This window comes from Numida meleagris, chromosome 3 (genome assembly GCF_002078875.1).
Source record: "Numida meleagris isolate 19003 breed g44 Domestic line chromosome 3, NumMel1.0, whole genome shotgun sequence".
Taxonomy (NCBI): Eukaryota; Metazoa; Chordata; class Aves; order Galliformes; family Numididae; genus Numida; species Numida meleagris.
The window spans coordinates 62,388,774-62,404,598 of record NC_034411.1 but is presented as its reverse complement, the minus strand read 5'-3'; the positions used below and the strand labels follow the sequence as shown (position 1 = coordinate 62,404,598).

At 37.7% G+C, this 15,825-nt stretch overlaps 1 protein-coding gene across 1 annotated transcript in view; it reads right to left on the bottom strand.

Moving 5' to 3' along the window:
• MAN1A1 (mannosidase alpha class 1A member 1) overlaps nucleotides 1-15,825 on the bottom strand; it is a 139,758-nt gene that overhangs the window by 17,490 nt on the left and 106,443 nt on the right. Inside the window, exons 6-8 of the mRNA XM_021390280.1 lie at nucleotides 11,690-11,813; nucleotides 10,229-10,322; nucleotides 6,741-6,856 (exon numbers count right to left, since the gene is read on the bottom strand). Coding sequence (XP_021245955.1) covers nucleotides 6,741-6,856; nucleotides 10,229-10,322; nucleotides 11,690-11,813 — 334 coding nt within the window. The remainder of the gene's footprint in view (nucleotides 1-6,740; nucleotides 6,857-10,228; nucleotides 10,323-11,689; nucleotides 11,814-15,825) is intronic.

The following is a 15,825-nucleotide window of genomic DNA, read 5'->3' as shown; positions in this document are numbered from 1 at the left end:
TATGTCACCAAGGAATAAAAATGTTGGCACAGATGTAGCCTTCTCAGTAAAAATGTCCTGTACCTCAGAAAGTTGCTAAATTCAAAATAAACACACAACACAAAAAAGTTAACTGTGCATAATAAGCAGGGATGACAAATGACAAACCTCAAAATACAGTGAAAACTGACCCTCTACTTCCTCAAGCATACATATATTTTAACTCTCCTTTTACAAAAACTGCTTAATTATGATTAACGAATTTCAGTGACTAGGGCTGTTTAAAGAACAAAACGCAGTCATTTCCTTTCCTACCTCAAGATGTCACTGTAGCTGGAGATAAAACTTTCTTGCCAGCCACAGTTACCCATTTCCCTTTAGTAATAAATTTGAAGCTTCAAAAATATCATCTTTGTTCTAAACTTCCAGGGCTTATGATGTTTGTCTTGGGGATAATTACAACTCTGCATGCTTCTTTATAATAAAGCACAATAAATTATCTCAGTCCACACTTTTAATACATTTTTCTTCCCCTAGGGATCTTCTTAAACAGTATTTTGACAATCTGAAGCAACAGTGAGCATGAAAGAGAATTCTATGGTGTGATATTTCCAAGAATTCAAAAGTGGCAATTTCTTGCTTTTTATTTTAGTATTTATGGCCTGTACCAATGCAATTTATTGCTTTGAACCAACACAAAGCAGGCAGATCAGAATTACTGTGGTTTTACATACTTTGAGTTTGTATGTCATGTGCCTGTTTTCCTGACTTTGAGTTTCTTTCATCATCTTCTCTGTACTGAGTTGATCTAAGGTACTTTTTTTCACCAGTCTTCACAATTCATACAATGTATCATTTGTCCAAAATTCCAACGAGTTTATTTCTCATTCCAATGAGAAAAGTTTGAAATTTCCATTAATCCATTATTACTGCCATTTTGGAGACGGCAGAAAACACACTGCATAAGTGTTTTCCTAAACTTAAATTTTATATATAATTTATACTTATGTACATATTACAAGACACGAGTCACATGAAAGCATACTGACAGGGAAGCTAGGATGAAATTGGAAGTTTGAGCCTTTGCTACAGCTTATTCAAACAATTCTGCCAAAGAACAGTGGTATTGTTTCCGCTTGAGATTCCAACTGCTTACTGAACTCTGCTTTTCAAAGATCAAAACTGAAATCTGAATACTTTCATTTGTTTAAAGACTATATTTAAGAAACATTTTGACATAAGAAACACTGTGAAGCACTTACTGCTATTGGACTTGATGTGCTACACAGACAAGCTTACATGTGAAATGAAATATGAATGAAGTAATGGAGATACCTACATTTTCAAAACGGGAAAGCTGGCAAGCACTTAACTGCTATGATACATATCCATCTGATCACTAAAAGATGATTAAGTTCTAGAGGAAAGCCGATAACTTACTTTTGCCTGAAAATCTACTTATGTATTTTTGTCTGTAAAGGCCTATCAGTGTCTCCAAAAGCATCAGTGCTCCTGCACTAAAGGTACTTAATGCTGTCTGCTACCAGAAGGCAAGATTTATTCACATTCTTCAAACAGTATTAACAGAATAGTATGAATCAAAGCAAGTCTCCACATCTCTCTCTCAAAAATTTATATTATCTATTTTCTGAATGTTCTAGAATAAATATCTGTCCCTCCTGGCAAGCTTTTTTGCTGTATTAGCCTTTGGGAAGGAAAGCAAAACAGTGCAAGTATTAAGGATACAGCTGCTCAGACATGACAGGGCTTTCTGATGACAAGAGTAAAGCCCCAGGCAAAATGGGGACAATTTCTCTTGCAAGACTTTTCTGGTTAAAATCCTCCTTCAAGGGTTCCAACAACTGTATAGCTTGCTGCTTCTCATGATGGTCCATAAACAAGCAGACAAACAAAGTACTTTGTAGAGTCCAAAACATAGAGACTGTGTAGTTGTAAGTTAATCATTAGCATAAAAGTCTGCAGAAGCCTTTCTTTAGGCTTTAGAAGCTTTGCTTTGTGCTACAGTCTCAAAACTCCTCCCGTACTTCTGACAGTAGCCGAAATCTAGCTCGGGAAAGAAAAGGGAGCATCAAGTCCTCCGGATGTTCCTGTCCCTTAAGCATAATGAATCTTGTGTTTCTGCATAATGCAGCTTTAGTATAACTACATACAGAACACTAGTGCAGCAGTGTGACAAATATTTTTAACACAACAGCTGACAAACTACGTAAATAAACCACACATTTATCCATTCTCATACACTGAAGTCATAGACGGTACCTCCCCCCCAAAACAAGTCCATGGGCCCAACTGCTTCACTGGGAAGATCAGCTCCTATTGAGCCGTGCTGACTGCTGACGCAGATTTATCCCGTTTTCTATTTCCTTGAGTGCCAAGAAGTGTTAAAATAGTGAATGTCCAATTCATTAATGTACTTTTGGCTTTACTGAGCTTGAAAAATTATTCTGAGTTGTTGCAGTTCTGTCATTGTCTGTATCAGTTATGCAGTTTTTAGGATCACTATTAATAGCAAAGCAAATCACTATAAGTGACTAAGTGGAAACTGCAATCAACCCAAAGCAGCCACCACCCTGTGACCACAGTTAAATATACCCTCTTGAAACCTTAGAGATGAAAAGGGCCTATCTGCCAATATGATGTTTCATTTTGCTAACAACACTTCGCTTGGTCCCTCACTTCAATGAGAAAGTAGTATGAGCGGCTTTGTTTTATTTATCTGAATGGCTGCACTCTTGGACAGCTCTGAAAAATGTTTATTGATTAATGCTGACAATTAAACATACCACCATCACTTCCAAAACAAAACAACAACAAAAAATGCCCCACACAGCTTCCCTGGGTATATATTAAGGTTACTCTCAACTGTTAACAATGATCAAAAAAAAACCCAAACCAAACCAAAGAGATCCTCTATATTTTGTCTGAATACTCAAAATTCTGAGGCAAAAAATGGCATTTTTCCCTTTAATACCCAAAAAAGGTTATCACATTCCTTAACAACTTCCTTAATAGTATAGCAGTAGGCTACATTTCAGGAGTGTGCTGCTGAAATCCAGCAGAAAATGGCTGTGACCAGGTTTCACACTACTTAGCCTTTTAGCTATTTCCATCATTTTCTATTTCCACATTGTCAGGAGATAACTAGCTCCCACGTCACAATGTTACTTCTAAGCAGTTGTTATCCAGTAAGAGAAATTAGCAAGTCTAAATGTCTAATAGTAAACCACCATATCTGCAGAACACAGCTGCTTTCCTCTCTGATACCATGAGGCCACCACTGGTTGAACTGAATCACCTTGGGAGCTGCTGGTGAGGGTTTCCCCCTTCTATAAAGTTCTGCTAGGATGAGGTGCCTCTCCCTTTAGAGCCCTTAGATATGGCACTTCTTCAGAACTACACTTAAGGAGGAGATGAAAACAGTGTCAGAAAGAGAAGAAACACTTAGGATATAGAAAGCCGGAGGCAATGACCAGGAAAAAATGTAATGTGAAAATTAGGAACAGATATCGGAATGTCAAGAGTGTGAGACAACGTAAGAATAAAAGCAGTGGGAAAATTGCTCTTCAACTTTTAAAATGAGGGCTGGCATTCAAGAGAGGAGGATTTGATGCAGTTGCTTGTGACCTGCTGTTGCTAGACTGAAGTGAACCCAGAAGGCCCATTTTTGATCCAAATTATCATATTCCTTTACTAAACCTACTCAGTTGTCCCTCAGAGATCCACTGCGCTAGCTGAAAAGAGTGAAACGTTTCCTGCAATGGATACTTGCAAAGACTGAGTTTGCCTTATGGCCAGATAAATCCTCAAGATAGGTAACATTCTATAACTACGAGATGTTGCATGATTTCTGTTTAAACTAGCTTAAGAAGATCTCTTCCTTCCTAAATTATGTGAAGGACATTATATAAAAAAATGTATTACTTTTCAAAAGAAAAATAACTTACAGTAAAAATAGGTACAGTTGTCTTTGTGCAAATTCTAGAGTTTATGAATCCCTCTGATGGCCTTATAAATACATTCAGATTGTGCTCTGGTATTAAAAACAATATCTCTGTCCCTTTTCCATTAGAAATAAACTTTTCTTGAAAATGGCATCAGCCAAATATACACCTCACTCATGGCAAAAAAAAGCTTTTAAACATAGTTTGGCATGTCAGTTATTGCACTTAACTTCAGCCAGAAAACAATCCATAGATGTTACAAAAATTCTACTGGAAAGAACTCTTTGTTTTTAATATAAGTTACTGAGCAGCATAAGGAAAACCCCCACTGCTTTAGCTAAATAAATTTCAACTTTGTACAGTGAAGTTCAACTTATCGTATATTTTCATTTGTGGTTTATAGATAGCAGGAGATGTTGAATTAGGCATCAAGCCCTCACATTGCACTTTTAGAACTTGGTGGGAATATGCAGGAACAAACGGCTGGGAATAAGTGTGCCATTCCCTTTGGTGTAGTCCTAAAAAGATGCTGAAAGCATCAAGGGAAATTTATCTGAGAAAATATGAAGCAGACTCAGAATGCCCAAAATGTGGAGGCTTAGTCATAAAGAAAGACTGCAGCTTGTGCAGACACTTAAATTAAAGCTAATTTAGATAAGTAAAGGATCAGTAGCAATAAAGCCAATATCAGGATGGATTTCAAAATAGACTAGTCAGTCTGGTAAAGAACCTTACATGTCGATGGCACACAAACAGTCTGCAGTTTCTGTGATACTGTAGCTCCCCAGATGCGGTTATCTGGACAAGCTATTTTACAGCATCAAGCTATGCCTCCACACGCTGCATGTACACTTTCAGCTTTGATACAGATGTACTGCACTACAGAAAGTGGAGAATACGATCACAGCTCAGACACCTGCATGGACACACCTTGCCAGCCAAGCAGGCTGCATGAGCTGTATGGCCACTCCCAGCCCTTTCCTCCATCACCCAAGGAAGAGCATACAGGCCTCTGCCCCACTCACATGCCTTGCTCAGGAGTGACCGAGACCCCTGAGTCCCTACCACCCGCCTGAAATCTAGGCTGGAGGCAGAGAAAGGCAGAGGAAGGCAGCTTTAGGAGTGTCACCCATGGAGGTGCATGGCTGTTCTTGGCTCCCTGTTGGCAGTGGGCAGCGACGTTCCTCTGCCAGTCCCTGGGGGACAGGGAGCAAGACACTTGTGGTCTTGCCTATGAGGGTCACGACATCTCTGCGTTAGCAATACTCAGCCTGCAGCAGTTTCCAGAAGAGCTGTACTAGCAAACCTGTTTTTTACTGCACATATCTATACACTAGCACTTACGCTGCCTAAGAACGCATTTGAAAGAAAGAAATGACATTATTAAACTGATGAAAGTAGAAGACTTTGAGGTGGTTCAAAATGCCTTTCACAATAAGATGAATTGATACTGTATTACCAGATACTTTGTTCTTGCTTTTTGGCTGCCAACCTAATGGCTGAGCTATTACAATATCACTGTTCTTATATTGTAACTTCAAATATACTGAAACCTAATTTTAAATCCACCTTTTGCTCAGTTATCAGTGGAAATGAGGCTGACCACATCCAAATCTGCACTTACAAAATTAAAGGCAGGATTTTCATAGCAGAGGATGCTCAGTTGTCAAATGTACTACCAGCAGGGATCACATCCTCCCTCAAATCATCACCATATGACTTTTCTCTCTAATGAAAAAAGTACTTCCAGTGAGTCAGGGCCGTATTTTTTAATGCCACCATTTTCTGCTGTGTGGGAAGTAAAAAGAGACTTATGTCTCTTCTCTGAGGACTGTGCATTTCCAGATGTATGAAAGAATAAGCAGATATTACTTGGCATCTCGAAGCCTTGTGTGCTGAGGCACTATACATACATACAGTTAATAAGAGATAAAAGTCCCAGACCTAGAGAGCTTACAGTCAAAACAGATGAAAGGATGGGAAAAAAAATAAGTAATATTATCCTCTTTTTTATATATATGAAAGCAAAGAACAGAGAAAATAGGTCATTTGCCCAGACTGCAAGGGAAGCCTGTAAATATGGATTTAAACGTAATGCTTCACAAGTTTCAATCCAGCGTCAAAAAAAACATTATTTCTCCAAAAACAGTATATTAAAGGAAATATCATCAATAACAAAGCAAATTGCAGGCTAGCAGGATCATAAATAAAACAAAACATAAAAAAATACAAGTATCAACAATTCTGATTCTTGAGAAATTTCTCCTGTGTCCAATTTGAATAACTGGCTGTTTCAGAGAGACTGGTGGACGTATGCCTCTTTTAACAAAAAGGCACTGTGTAATAAAATTTGTTTTTCTGTTAATATTATCTACCATAATACACTAATCCCTATTTTGATCACAGTCAAAATACTGTAATGGCTGAAATATGAGGCAGTAACACAAAAGAGGAATTCACTTCTGAATATAAGGGAAAAAAAAGACAAAAAGAGTCTATATAGGGAAAATTCAGGGAAATATTGAACTTCTACCTGAGAGCTACTTCTAGATTCATTTTTGTTGCATGCTTTATGACCATTTTTCAGTTGAAGAAAATTAGCCATACTTCAAGACTCTCTCCCTTCCCTCAGTATCCGTATTCCTCTACCATTTATATTTGATGAAGTCTTTAAAAAAAAAAAACACTAATTCCTTTTAAAAAAGCACACTGTGGTGACAAACCCATAAATCTCTCACATTGTTAGGATTATTAGAGATTAGATTATTATGGCAAGGAAGATTTAAATCTCTCATTTACCTGAACAGCATCATAATACATTTTCTTGCCTTCTTCATCTGTCTTGTCTGACATCAGCCATGCCTTGAGCAAATATTCATAAAAGCTATCCCCAAGCCCTCCAATGGAGACGTAATCTAAAAGGCAATGAAGAGGTTCAACAGCAAGTCCATCTTCAGCACAGACAATAAAATACAATTATAGTTTGTAACTCTGGTAGAGACATTTAAAGACGTCTCATTGCTAACTTTTTCACAGAATTTCATGGAAAAGAAACAAGAATTTATATGTTTAACATTTACGTCATGTTTATAGTCTATCTCATACAAAAATGTATTAACCCAATTTCTATTTTGTCTTAAAAATATCAAAAAGTAGAAAATGCTGTGTAATTTGAGAAATATTTTGCCCCCTTACCACGGAGGTATTGCTTTTATTTGTTGTTTATGAAATAATGTGTCATTTAAGACACATTGTAAAAAAAGCCCGAACATTTTAGTTCCCTACTATTGAGGCGGATCTATTTTATTATTTATTTTATTATTTATTTTATGATATTTGAAAATGCCAATCCCTATGTTTAAAAATACTATTATATTTTTCAATATCCAGTTGGTTGTCAGGACTCAGCAGTGGTTCTGGAGGAAAAAAAGACTGTCACATCTACAGAAGATAATTGCTCTCACGTTGCTTTATTGTGTCCTATGCTTACTACATGAAACAGTGTGGAACTACAAATGCTATGATTGGACCGATTTAGGACTTGGCACTGCAAACACGAGTCAAACCATTCAATATCATTGCACCAGCCATGCAGGAATTACTGGTGGTCTTAGCTGCTAGCACAAAGTCGCTCTAGCTTCCTCTCTAAGATTCCTGGCAAAATTTTAAGGGGCTATTGTATGACTTCAGCATAAATCTCCTAAGTGTATAAAATACTACAGCTAGAAAGTGTGTTTCTTTAAGCTCCATTAAACAAAGAGCACCAAGTTTTCCTCTTGAAGTTGATACTGCCTGGTAACATTAAGGGACTTGGCATGTATCATGTTTTCCGTGAGAGTTTTTCAAAGTGTTTTACTGGGACTAATCATTTATAACTGTCAGTTTTACTGTAGGGAAGGGGTTTGATAATTCCATCCAAGACATCCAGGATGGAGATGTGGATAATACATATATTGCACTGCAAGTCAGTGAGTCACATCACAAAATTCTGGTCATGAGAAAAGCAGAACATGTTCAGGGTAATCCAGGCTCATAAAGTGAGATGCAGGAGAGTCAGTGGTGCAGACCTCAAGCTTCCCAATACCTCTCTGATCTTAACTTCAGAGTTATGTCTCAGGTAGAATTCAAGAGAACATAGAATTTATTTATTTTGAGACTCTTTAGTACCTTCTCTTCATGGAATGCATTCTTTTTGCCTACTGAACTGCAAAGACATGCAGCTGCAGAAGATAAGATTTCTGTTCTGTTCAAATTTTGTTAGGTCTTTTTTCTATTCAAACTTTATTACGATTGTTTTTTTTATTTCTCCCCTTGCCCATGACATACAAAAAATAATTTAGCTTTCCAAATGTATCCTGTCCCTTTGCCTAACAAATACATTGTGCCATCAAATCTGGATTACAAACTGCTTTTTTCAGCTCCTCTTTTGAATGAGATATATTAAATTTCTGTAAAGAATACACCATTTATTTAATTAAATGTTCATGATCCAAAAGGAAAAGAGGCTTCCTAAAAAAATGAGAACATTTTCTATGATGGAGGGCTGATCTTTGAACAGCAGCATTTAAATGACCTTTACAGTTTCCTAAATAAATTACCATAGAAACCTCTGACATTTGCAAACTAAATAGCACATGCACAGTTTCATCAATAATAAGCCCTGTTATTATATACATTATTGCAGTAGACAAATCCAATTGACGCGTGCTGCAGCAAATCACTGTCAATTTACTGTCAAAATAACAAGGGCTAAATGAATTTACAGGAACAATGGCAGTGATCCAGCAGCGCCCTTCACAGTTACAGCATTGCTAGAGAAGAAATGTTCAGAAACTACTCCCCCCCTGCCACTTGACGTTTGAGAGGAAATGTTTCTGTCTTGTACCAATTACGGGTCTAGTCTTTCTTTTCCAGTTATAATCAACTGAAAACAGACTAGAAAAGCAGTCTCAAATAAAATATCTCTCATGTCTTATATTCTGATGGTCTACTATGGAAAAAAAAAATCAATGTCTGCAAACAGAGGCAATTGAAAGAGAACTGGAAGAGATGCAACAAGCAAAGATCAAATTTGCTTTTGCTGTTTCAGCATGCTAGGGACTGACCTGCATCAACATTTGTGTTCATCATTTTCACATGCTGGAAGCTAATTTCTATGTCAATACTACAAGCTATTGGAAAACAAAGGTGGTATAAACTGTAATTGTTACTGTGTGTACCAACAGAAACTGGCATTCAATGTAAAAGAGGAGCACATAAGACATAATTACATTAAAAATGGGGCAATGTGAAAGGCCAAGAGGCAGCATCAGTATTTGACTACTATAAAGCAAATAAGGCAGAGCCACTAATGGTGGCAGCGCTAGAAAGATCCCCTCTCATCCAGCTCACCAAAAGAATTACTGCATGATCTCAGAACTAAGCTTAACGCCATACCCAAGATGCCACAGTTCAGTCATACTCCTTTGGGCTCTCAATACCCTCATACCCTTATTGCACTAATAAGGGAGTTGGATGCAAATTAGGGAAGGTGTTGGCTAGTCCAGTGCCAAAAAGCTGAGTTTCTGTGGTTGACTGAAGCCAAGGAGGAATTGAAGTTGGTTGAACACAGGGTCACAGGCATTGAGGTGGTCTTCTGATCAAACTCAGTGCTTACTGCTTTAGAATCAACACGTCCAAATGAAAGTGTTATCCTTTTACAAAGTCATGTTAAACCAGCATGGGCAACAAGCAAGCACAGACCTCAGAGAGTCAGTACAAACACGCCAGCTGGTTATACACACTGAGCTGCCACAGTCCTGTGGCAAAACAAACTACTGTATCCAAGAATTTCCATGACCATTCTGTCTAGTTTGCTTCCTTATTTGTTGGCATTAAACTTCAACAGAAATCACAGCTGATATTAACTGCAAAAAGGTTTTTTTTTAATCTCCTGTAGAGCCACACCAGTCTAAAAGCATGGAATTTGATTCAGATGAGCTGCTAATGTTTCCTTAAACAGTGACTTTAGAAAACACTTTAGACATTTTAATAAAAGAATCTTCTAGTCTACGAATTCCTTTTCAAAACTATGTATTCAGATGTTTCCCCACTTCCGTAAGCCACATTGAAAGCTCAAATAAAAGTACACTAAAATACAGAAAGTAGGAATATTATTTTTAAAGACGGTTTCTTTTGCATTGTATAAGAACTCAGATACAATAAAACATATAACAGCGACTGAAAGAAATTAACAATGGCAGACAGCATTCTGACAGCTCATAGTTCTGAAGAACTGATCTACTTACGCTGGCCCCACTGGCCGCTGCTGGGATTCAAATAGTTGGGGTAAAGGCCTTCTGGTTTATCCAGTCGACTTAGAACTTTTCGAATGTTCATTACCTATTGGAAGGGTACAGAATACTGAGCACTAATGCATTTTTCCCCAACATAAAACAGCATCAGTACAAAAATCTCAAAGTACAAATACTTCAACATACACACAGTGTCTGAATATCTCTGTGTGATCACATTATTATTAAAAAAAGATCCTCTAAGCTGACATCATCATGTAAATAAGCTTCAAAAACCTCCGGAATTTCTTCACCGTTAGTAATGAAACACAACAGAAGAAATCTTCAAAGTTAAGTTCTTACCACTTAGAATATTTGCCCTTCCATAGTGTACTGAAATTCATGGAAGCTAGCTGCCTAAACTAAGCTCAGCTACTTCAGCATTATATTCTCCGTACTCCCTGATCAGAAATGGTATTAAATACTAAGCTCATCACCTAGTCTAGTTGAAGAAGTGAACTGTACGGCAATTTTGCCTGGAAAGAACACTGCTGGAACTGAGGTTCTTAGAACCAAATTGCCCACAAGAAACTGATCCAGCCCTGAGCTCTCCACCAGAACAATTCAGGAGCTTGTCACAAATGAGTGGCCTGGAGAAACGACAGTTCAGATGCTCTGCAGCTGGGGCCATCCAGTAGCACAATTCATTGCAGAGCAAATGAAATAATTTAGACTGAAATTTAACTTTCACAAAAAATTCAAAGATGACAACCTGGGAGAAAGGCAATCGTGATAACCATACACCAGAAGTAGTAACATAACTGTACTGATAGCTTTATTTTAATGTCCTTAAAGTTCAGGGATCAACTGAACTAGCTGCTAAGGCAAATGATAAATTAGCTTACAGCCCTAGAAGGATTTCTACTGTGTTATACAAATTGCCTTCTGCATCTTGATGCAGCTTTGCTAACAGTCAATGTATAAATGCAGACTGCAAAGAGTTCTCAACTTAATGAATAGTTATATGAACACTTCCATGCAAAACTTATTCCAGTGTTTTTTCTTCTTTATCAAGTGTACCAGACCTTGAACAGCTTGTCTTGGCGTGCTGTGAAATCCCAGTCTCTAAAGGGTTTTAAGAGCAGCTTACATAAACATATTTCCTGCTTCTTGCAGCTATAGCATGATTCCACTTTGAAAAGAAGCATAGGCTAGAATTTTTAACACACACACACACACTTTCATCACCCTTTAGTTGCCTCTTAACAGAAGAAATGTTAAACATCAATTACCACAAATGTCACAAGATAATTAATTTATCCACTAAGTTTACTTCTGGATACTTCTTGCCCCTGCCTGCCCCAAAAATCCAAATGGAAAAATCCAAATCTGAAAAACCAAATATTTTCCCAGAGATATTAGACTCCTAAAATGTGATTTATCTTTTAGAACATAACTTTTAAGGAATAGACTAACCTTTTCAGCAAACACAGGGTTCCCAGACAGGTGGCTCAAGTGTACGAATTCCAGATGCAAAGTCCCAAATTCTGCCAAAATGCTGCTGCCACCAGATGCCCAGGGCCAATTTCGACCGATTCCACTATTCAAGGGAAAGGGGTAGAAAAGAAACAGAAAACATGAGTATCTTATGCAATGCTAACAAAATAGGTGTAATAGATAAACTGTTAATAAAAGAAAACAATGAATTTAAAATGTATTTAACATCTGTGTGGGAAAGCATGCTTTCAGTAGCCTTCCATGAATTTACAATAGGACCTCAAATTACTTCAGTCCAGCTCTGTTTAGGTCTGTAAGATCACTTCTCACAGTAATCCAGTCTTCTAGCTTACAAATAACTCCAGTGCATGTCACTGTATCAGTGTTTCACAGTATTACATCAATTAAATAAATTGCAATGAAAATCTTCTCAGACTTCACCTGTTTTCCCTGCACTTATCACAAGCTGCAGTTCTAATTGTTGTCATCTTTCTACAGTGCAAGTTGAAGGACAGACGTAAATTACTGCATGTATACATCACAAGCCCTACCTTTAAAGTATATGCGGTATATCTTTCTTAACACCAAAGAATTTAACTGGAGTAGACACTGGCTATCGGGACAATTTTAGGAGGATGAGTACTGTCAGTTTTAATTAAGACATAAAGACATTTCACAGTAAAATTAATCTTGGGATTTGTACTGAGAGTAGATAAAAGCACATTTATTGCTAAATCCCCAATACAAACTAATGCTGATTGAAATTCAGAAGAAAAGGGCTGTTAAAGTTTCATTAAAAAGAGAAGTTTTTTTCCCCTTGAAAATCTCCAGCAGCAGTATTCAGATTCCTCCTCCCCAAACTAGAGAAAAGATACGAAAAATGTCAGCACAAATGTTAGTTACAAACACACTTATTAAGTGTTAAGTCTCCTCATTTTCAAGTAGTAAACGACATTACAGACATACACACACGTATAATTTAACTTTACTTTGGCACATGAGCAGTCACTAGAGTCATCAGTTAGCACATACACAACCATGAAAACTGAGCACTCTTCCTGAGATAAACCGTTATTCAAATGATGAAAATAATCCCAAATCATTAAACTTTAAAAGCAGAATAAAGATGATGAATAAATAACATGCTTGTGTTCTGCTTAAATGCCATGGCTTTAAACCTTGCAACACCTTTGGCAGCCTGGCCTTGAGCTGAAGGCAGCTTTGAAGCTCACTGAAGTGCCATCAAAAATAAACTCAGAATATTACCTCCTGACAGACAAACTTACATTCTCCCACTTCTGAAGTACCATAGCATCTGCCAAATATTTCCCCATAGGGATGCTGCACATTTTCTTTTTTTCCCAGACCGCAAAGAACACTGAAGTGACTGAGCTTACTTGAGTGCTGAGTGGAGAGAGAACTTGGCTGAGCAAAAGGGAAGGGATCAGGTGAAGCTCTCCTGCCTTATCATAAAGATACAAGGACTGGGACACACGGAGGTCCTTTGACGTAGATGATTGCCCAGAACTCCAAAGGAGAAAAATGTTTCTAATCCTAATAATTGCAGAGAAAATCAATGAGATAATCAAGTCAGGGCTCTGCAAAGATGCACACAATCCAGAACACCAGGTTTTGGGGATCTGAACACCACATTTTAAGAGCAATCTTAAAAAGGATAGAGTGCTTTTTACATTGGATGAAAACAAAAGTGAAGAAAACAAACCCACTTGGTTTGCAAGCTCTCTGTGCTTCAAACAACTGTGGGTGAAAAGCTTTCCAAATGATGTCAAAAAACCATCAGATATAATAAAAAATAAGATTAAGGTGAGTACTGCAGATAGAATCTGGAAATATTTATCTGCAGACTGAAGAGCTGAAATCTCCAGACCAGTCATTCACCTGAGAAACAGACACCTTCTCTGGGCCATACTGGTCCACAATCCTCAATGCTGACTTCTGGAAGAAAACATTTTAGCTTTCTCCCAGATTACCCAGACTGAAATAGGTGACATAACACATTACTGGTAAACAGAGCTGACCAGAACAAAGTGAACTATTCCAAGGTTTTGAAAAGTTGCTGTATTGTGTTGCAACTTGCAAAAGCCCATCGTTTTTCTATTAAACTCTTCAGTAAATCTCAAAGTGGAAACATTAAGTTGTTCCTGCAGCAATGCATCAACGAAATTTGGCAGAAAACATATTAAGTTCCTACTTGTGCTCCACCAGGACTTCTGCTGATATCAACACATTCTGTCAGAACATTTTGATGTACTGTGTTTTGTTAATCAGACAACTTTCCAAACATAGCTATCAAGAGGCTTTCTGCATGCAGCAATGTTTACTTGAGCATCACTGCAAGCTTTATCATCAGTGAACGATTCTCTTGCTTAAGATGGCTTGAGAGACAAAGCTTACTTGTTTACTTTTAGCGAAATACAAGTAGAAATGTCTGTGTTGCATCTATGTAATTTTTAGTGTATCTTTTATTGACTTCATTTGGGACAGCTGATTAGAAAAAAAGTATAAATATATTTCTGGAAAATTTGCCAGAATGGCTGGGTGTTCTAAGATGGGTTCTAAGATGGGTTCTCAGATGGGTGTTCTAAGTCAAAACTGTCAAGCTTTTTTCAACAAGTGGTAGAATCTAAGGATTCAAGCCAAGAGCCTTCAACTATTTTTCATGCATCCCTCAGTTTGGATGTCAAATATTTTTTCATGTATTTCATCTTTGGGAGTAACAAAGCAGATAAGTGTGCATGCAAACGTAATAGCCACAATATTGCTTCTGGCTCCACTTAAATTTATGCCTACTTTAAGGTGATATTCAAGAACACACAGCTATGCAGATAGTCAGTTCCTGAAGAAATATTACCAGATCAACAAAGCGCTCAGCATACAGAATGTGAGAGATCTCATACTCTCTGATGCTTTTTAACCTGGGAAATTAGACTTTTTTTTTATGTTTAATGGACTCTAAGCTTATAAAAAAAAGGAAACAGAAGAGGGTGCTCTTGTGTGGGTTTTTTGTTTTTCTTTTTTTTTTTGTGTTTTTAATCTCTCTAGGAGTTTCCAAGATATCATATAATTTTAAAACAAAAAAGATCTTAAGCAACAAAGAAATTAGTGAGGAAGTAAAACGCTGGAATGGAAAAATACTTCTGTGTCAAGAACTATAAGGAGTGAGTACATTTACAAAGCACAGGCAAATGACGCTATGTGTCCTGAAGAATAACATGAGGTAAATACATGGTAAATCTTACTTCAGTAAATCTTAATAACTGGCCATACTAAAATGCTGATTTCTGCTCATGCATGAGACAAAAAAAATCCAGTGCTCAGGTCTTTTGCAAAGCCATAGAATCATAGAATCACCAAGGTTGGGAAAGACCTCCAACATCACCTAGTCCAACCACCCACCTACCACCACTAACCATGACCCTTAGTACAACATCTAAATGTTTCTTGAACACCTCCAGGGATGGAGACTCAACCACGTCCTGGGCAGCCCATTTCAGCACCTGACCACTCTTTCAGAGAAGAAATGTTTCCTAACTTCCAATCTGAATCTCCCCTGCTGCAACTTGAGGCCACTCCCCGATGGTGGGTGGAAATACAAAATGCTATGACAGAAAAATCAGAATGTAGCACTAAGAACAGTCCATTTAAATTCACCAGAGTCATGAGATTCAGCTTGGAGAAAATGAGTTGTGTGGTAATTCCCAAAGTGCTAAGGGAATATGTCTGGACAACAATCCTCTCTTATGAGGAACCTGTATGAGCAGTACATCGTCTAGCCTGGCCTGCAGCCCCTGGTTCACATTCCTCACTCCACTCCATCAGCCACCCACTGATATCCATGATATAGAGGGACCTTTCCAGATGGAGGTAAAAAAGAGGGAAAAGATGATGGAGAAGTCACACAAACTTTCCTACAGCTTTTTGCATATTTTTTATCCTTCTTCCCCTCCCAGTTCCTTTAGGAGATACTTCATGCTTTTCCTAGAGGCTCAGTCCCTGAGAGCGTGCATCTTAAAAGTAGAAATGAAGTAAAATTATTAGCCGCTCTGGGAAGGAAAACATCATCCCTCATTTCCCCCCCCCAGAGGAAGCCTGAA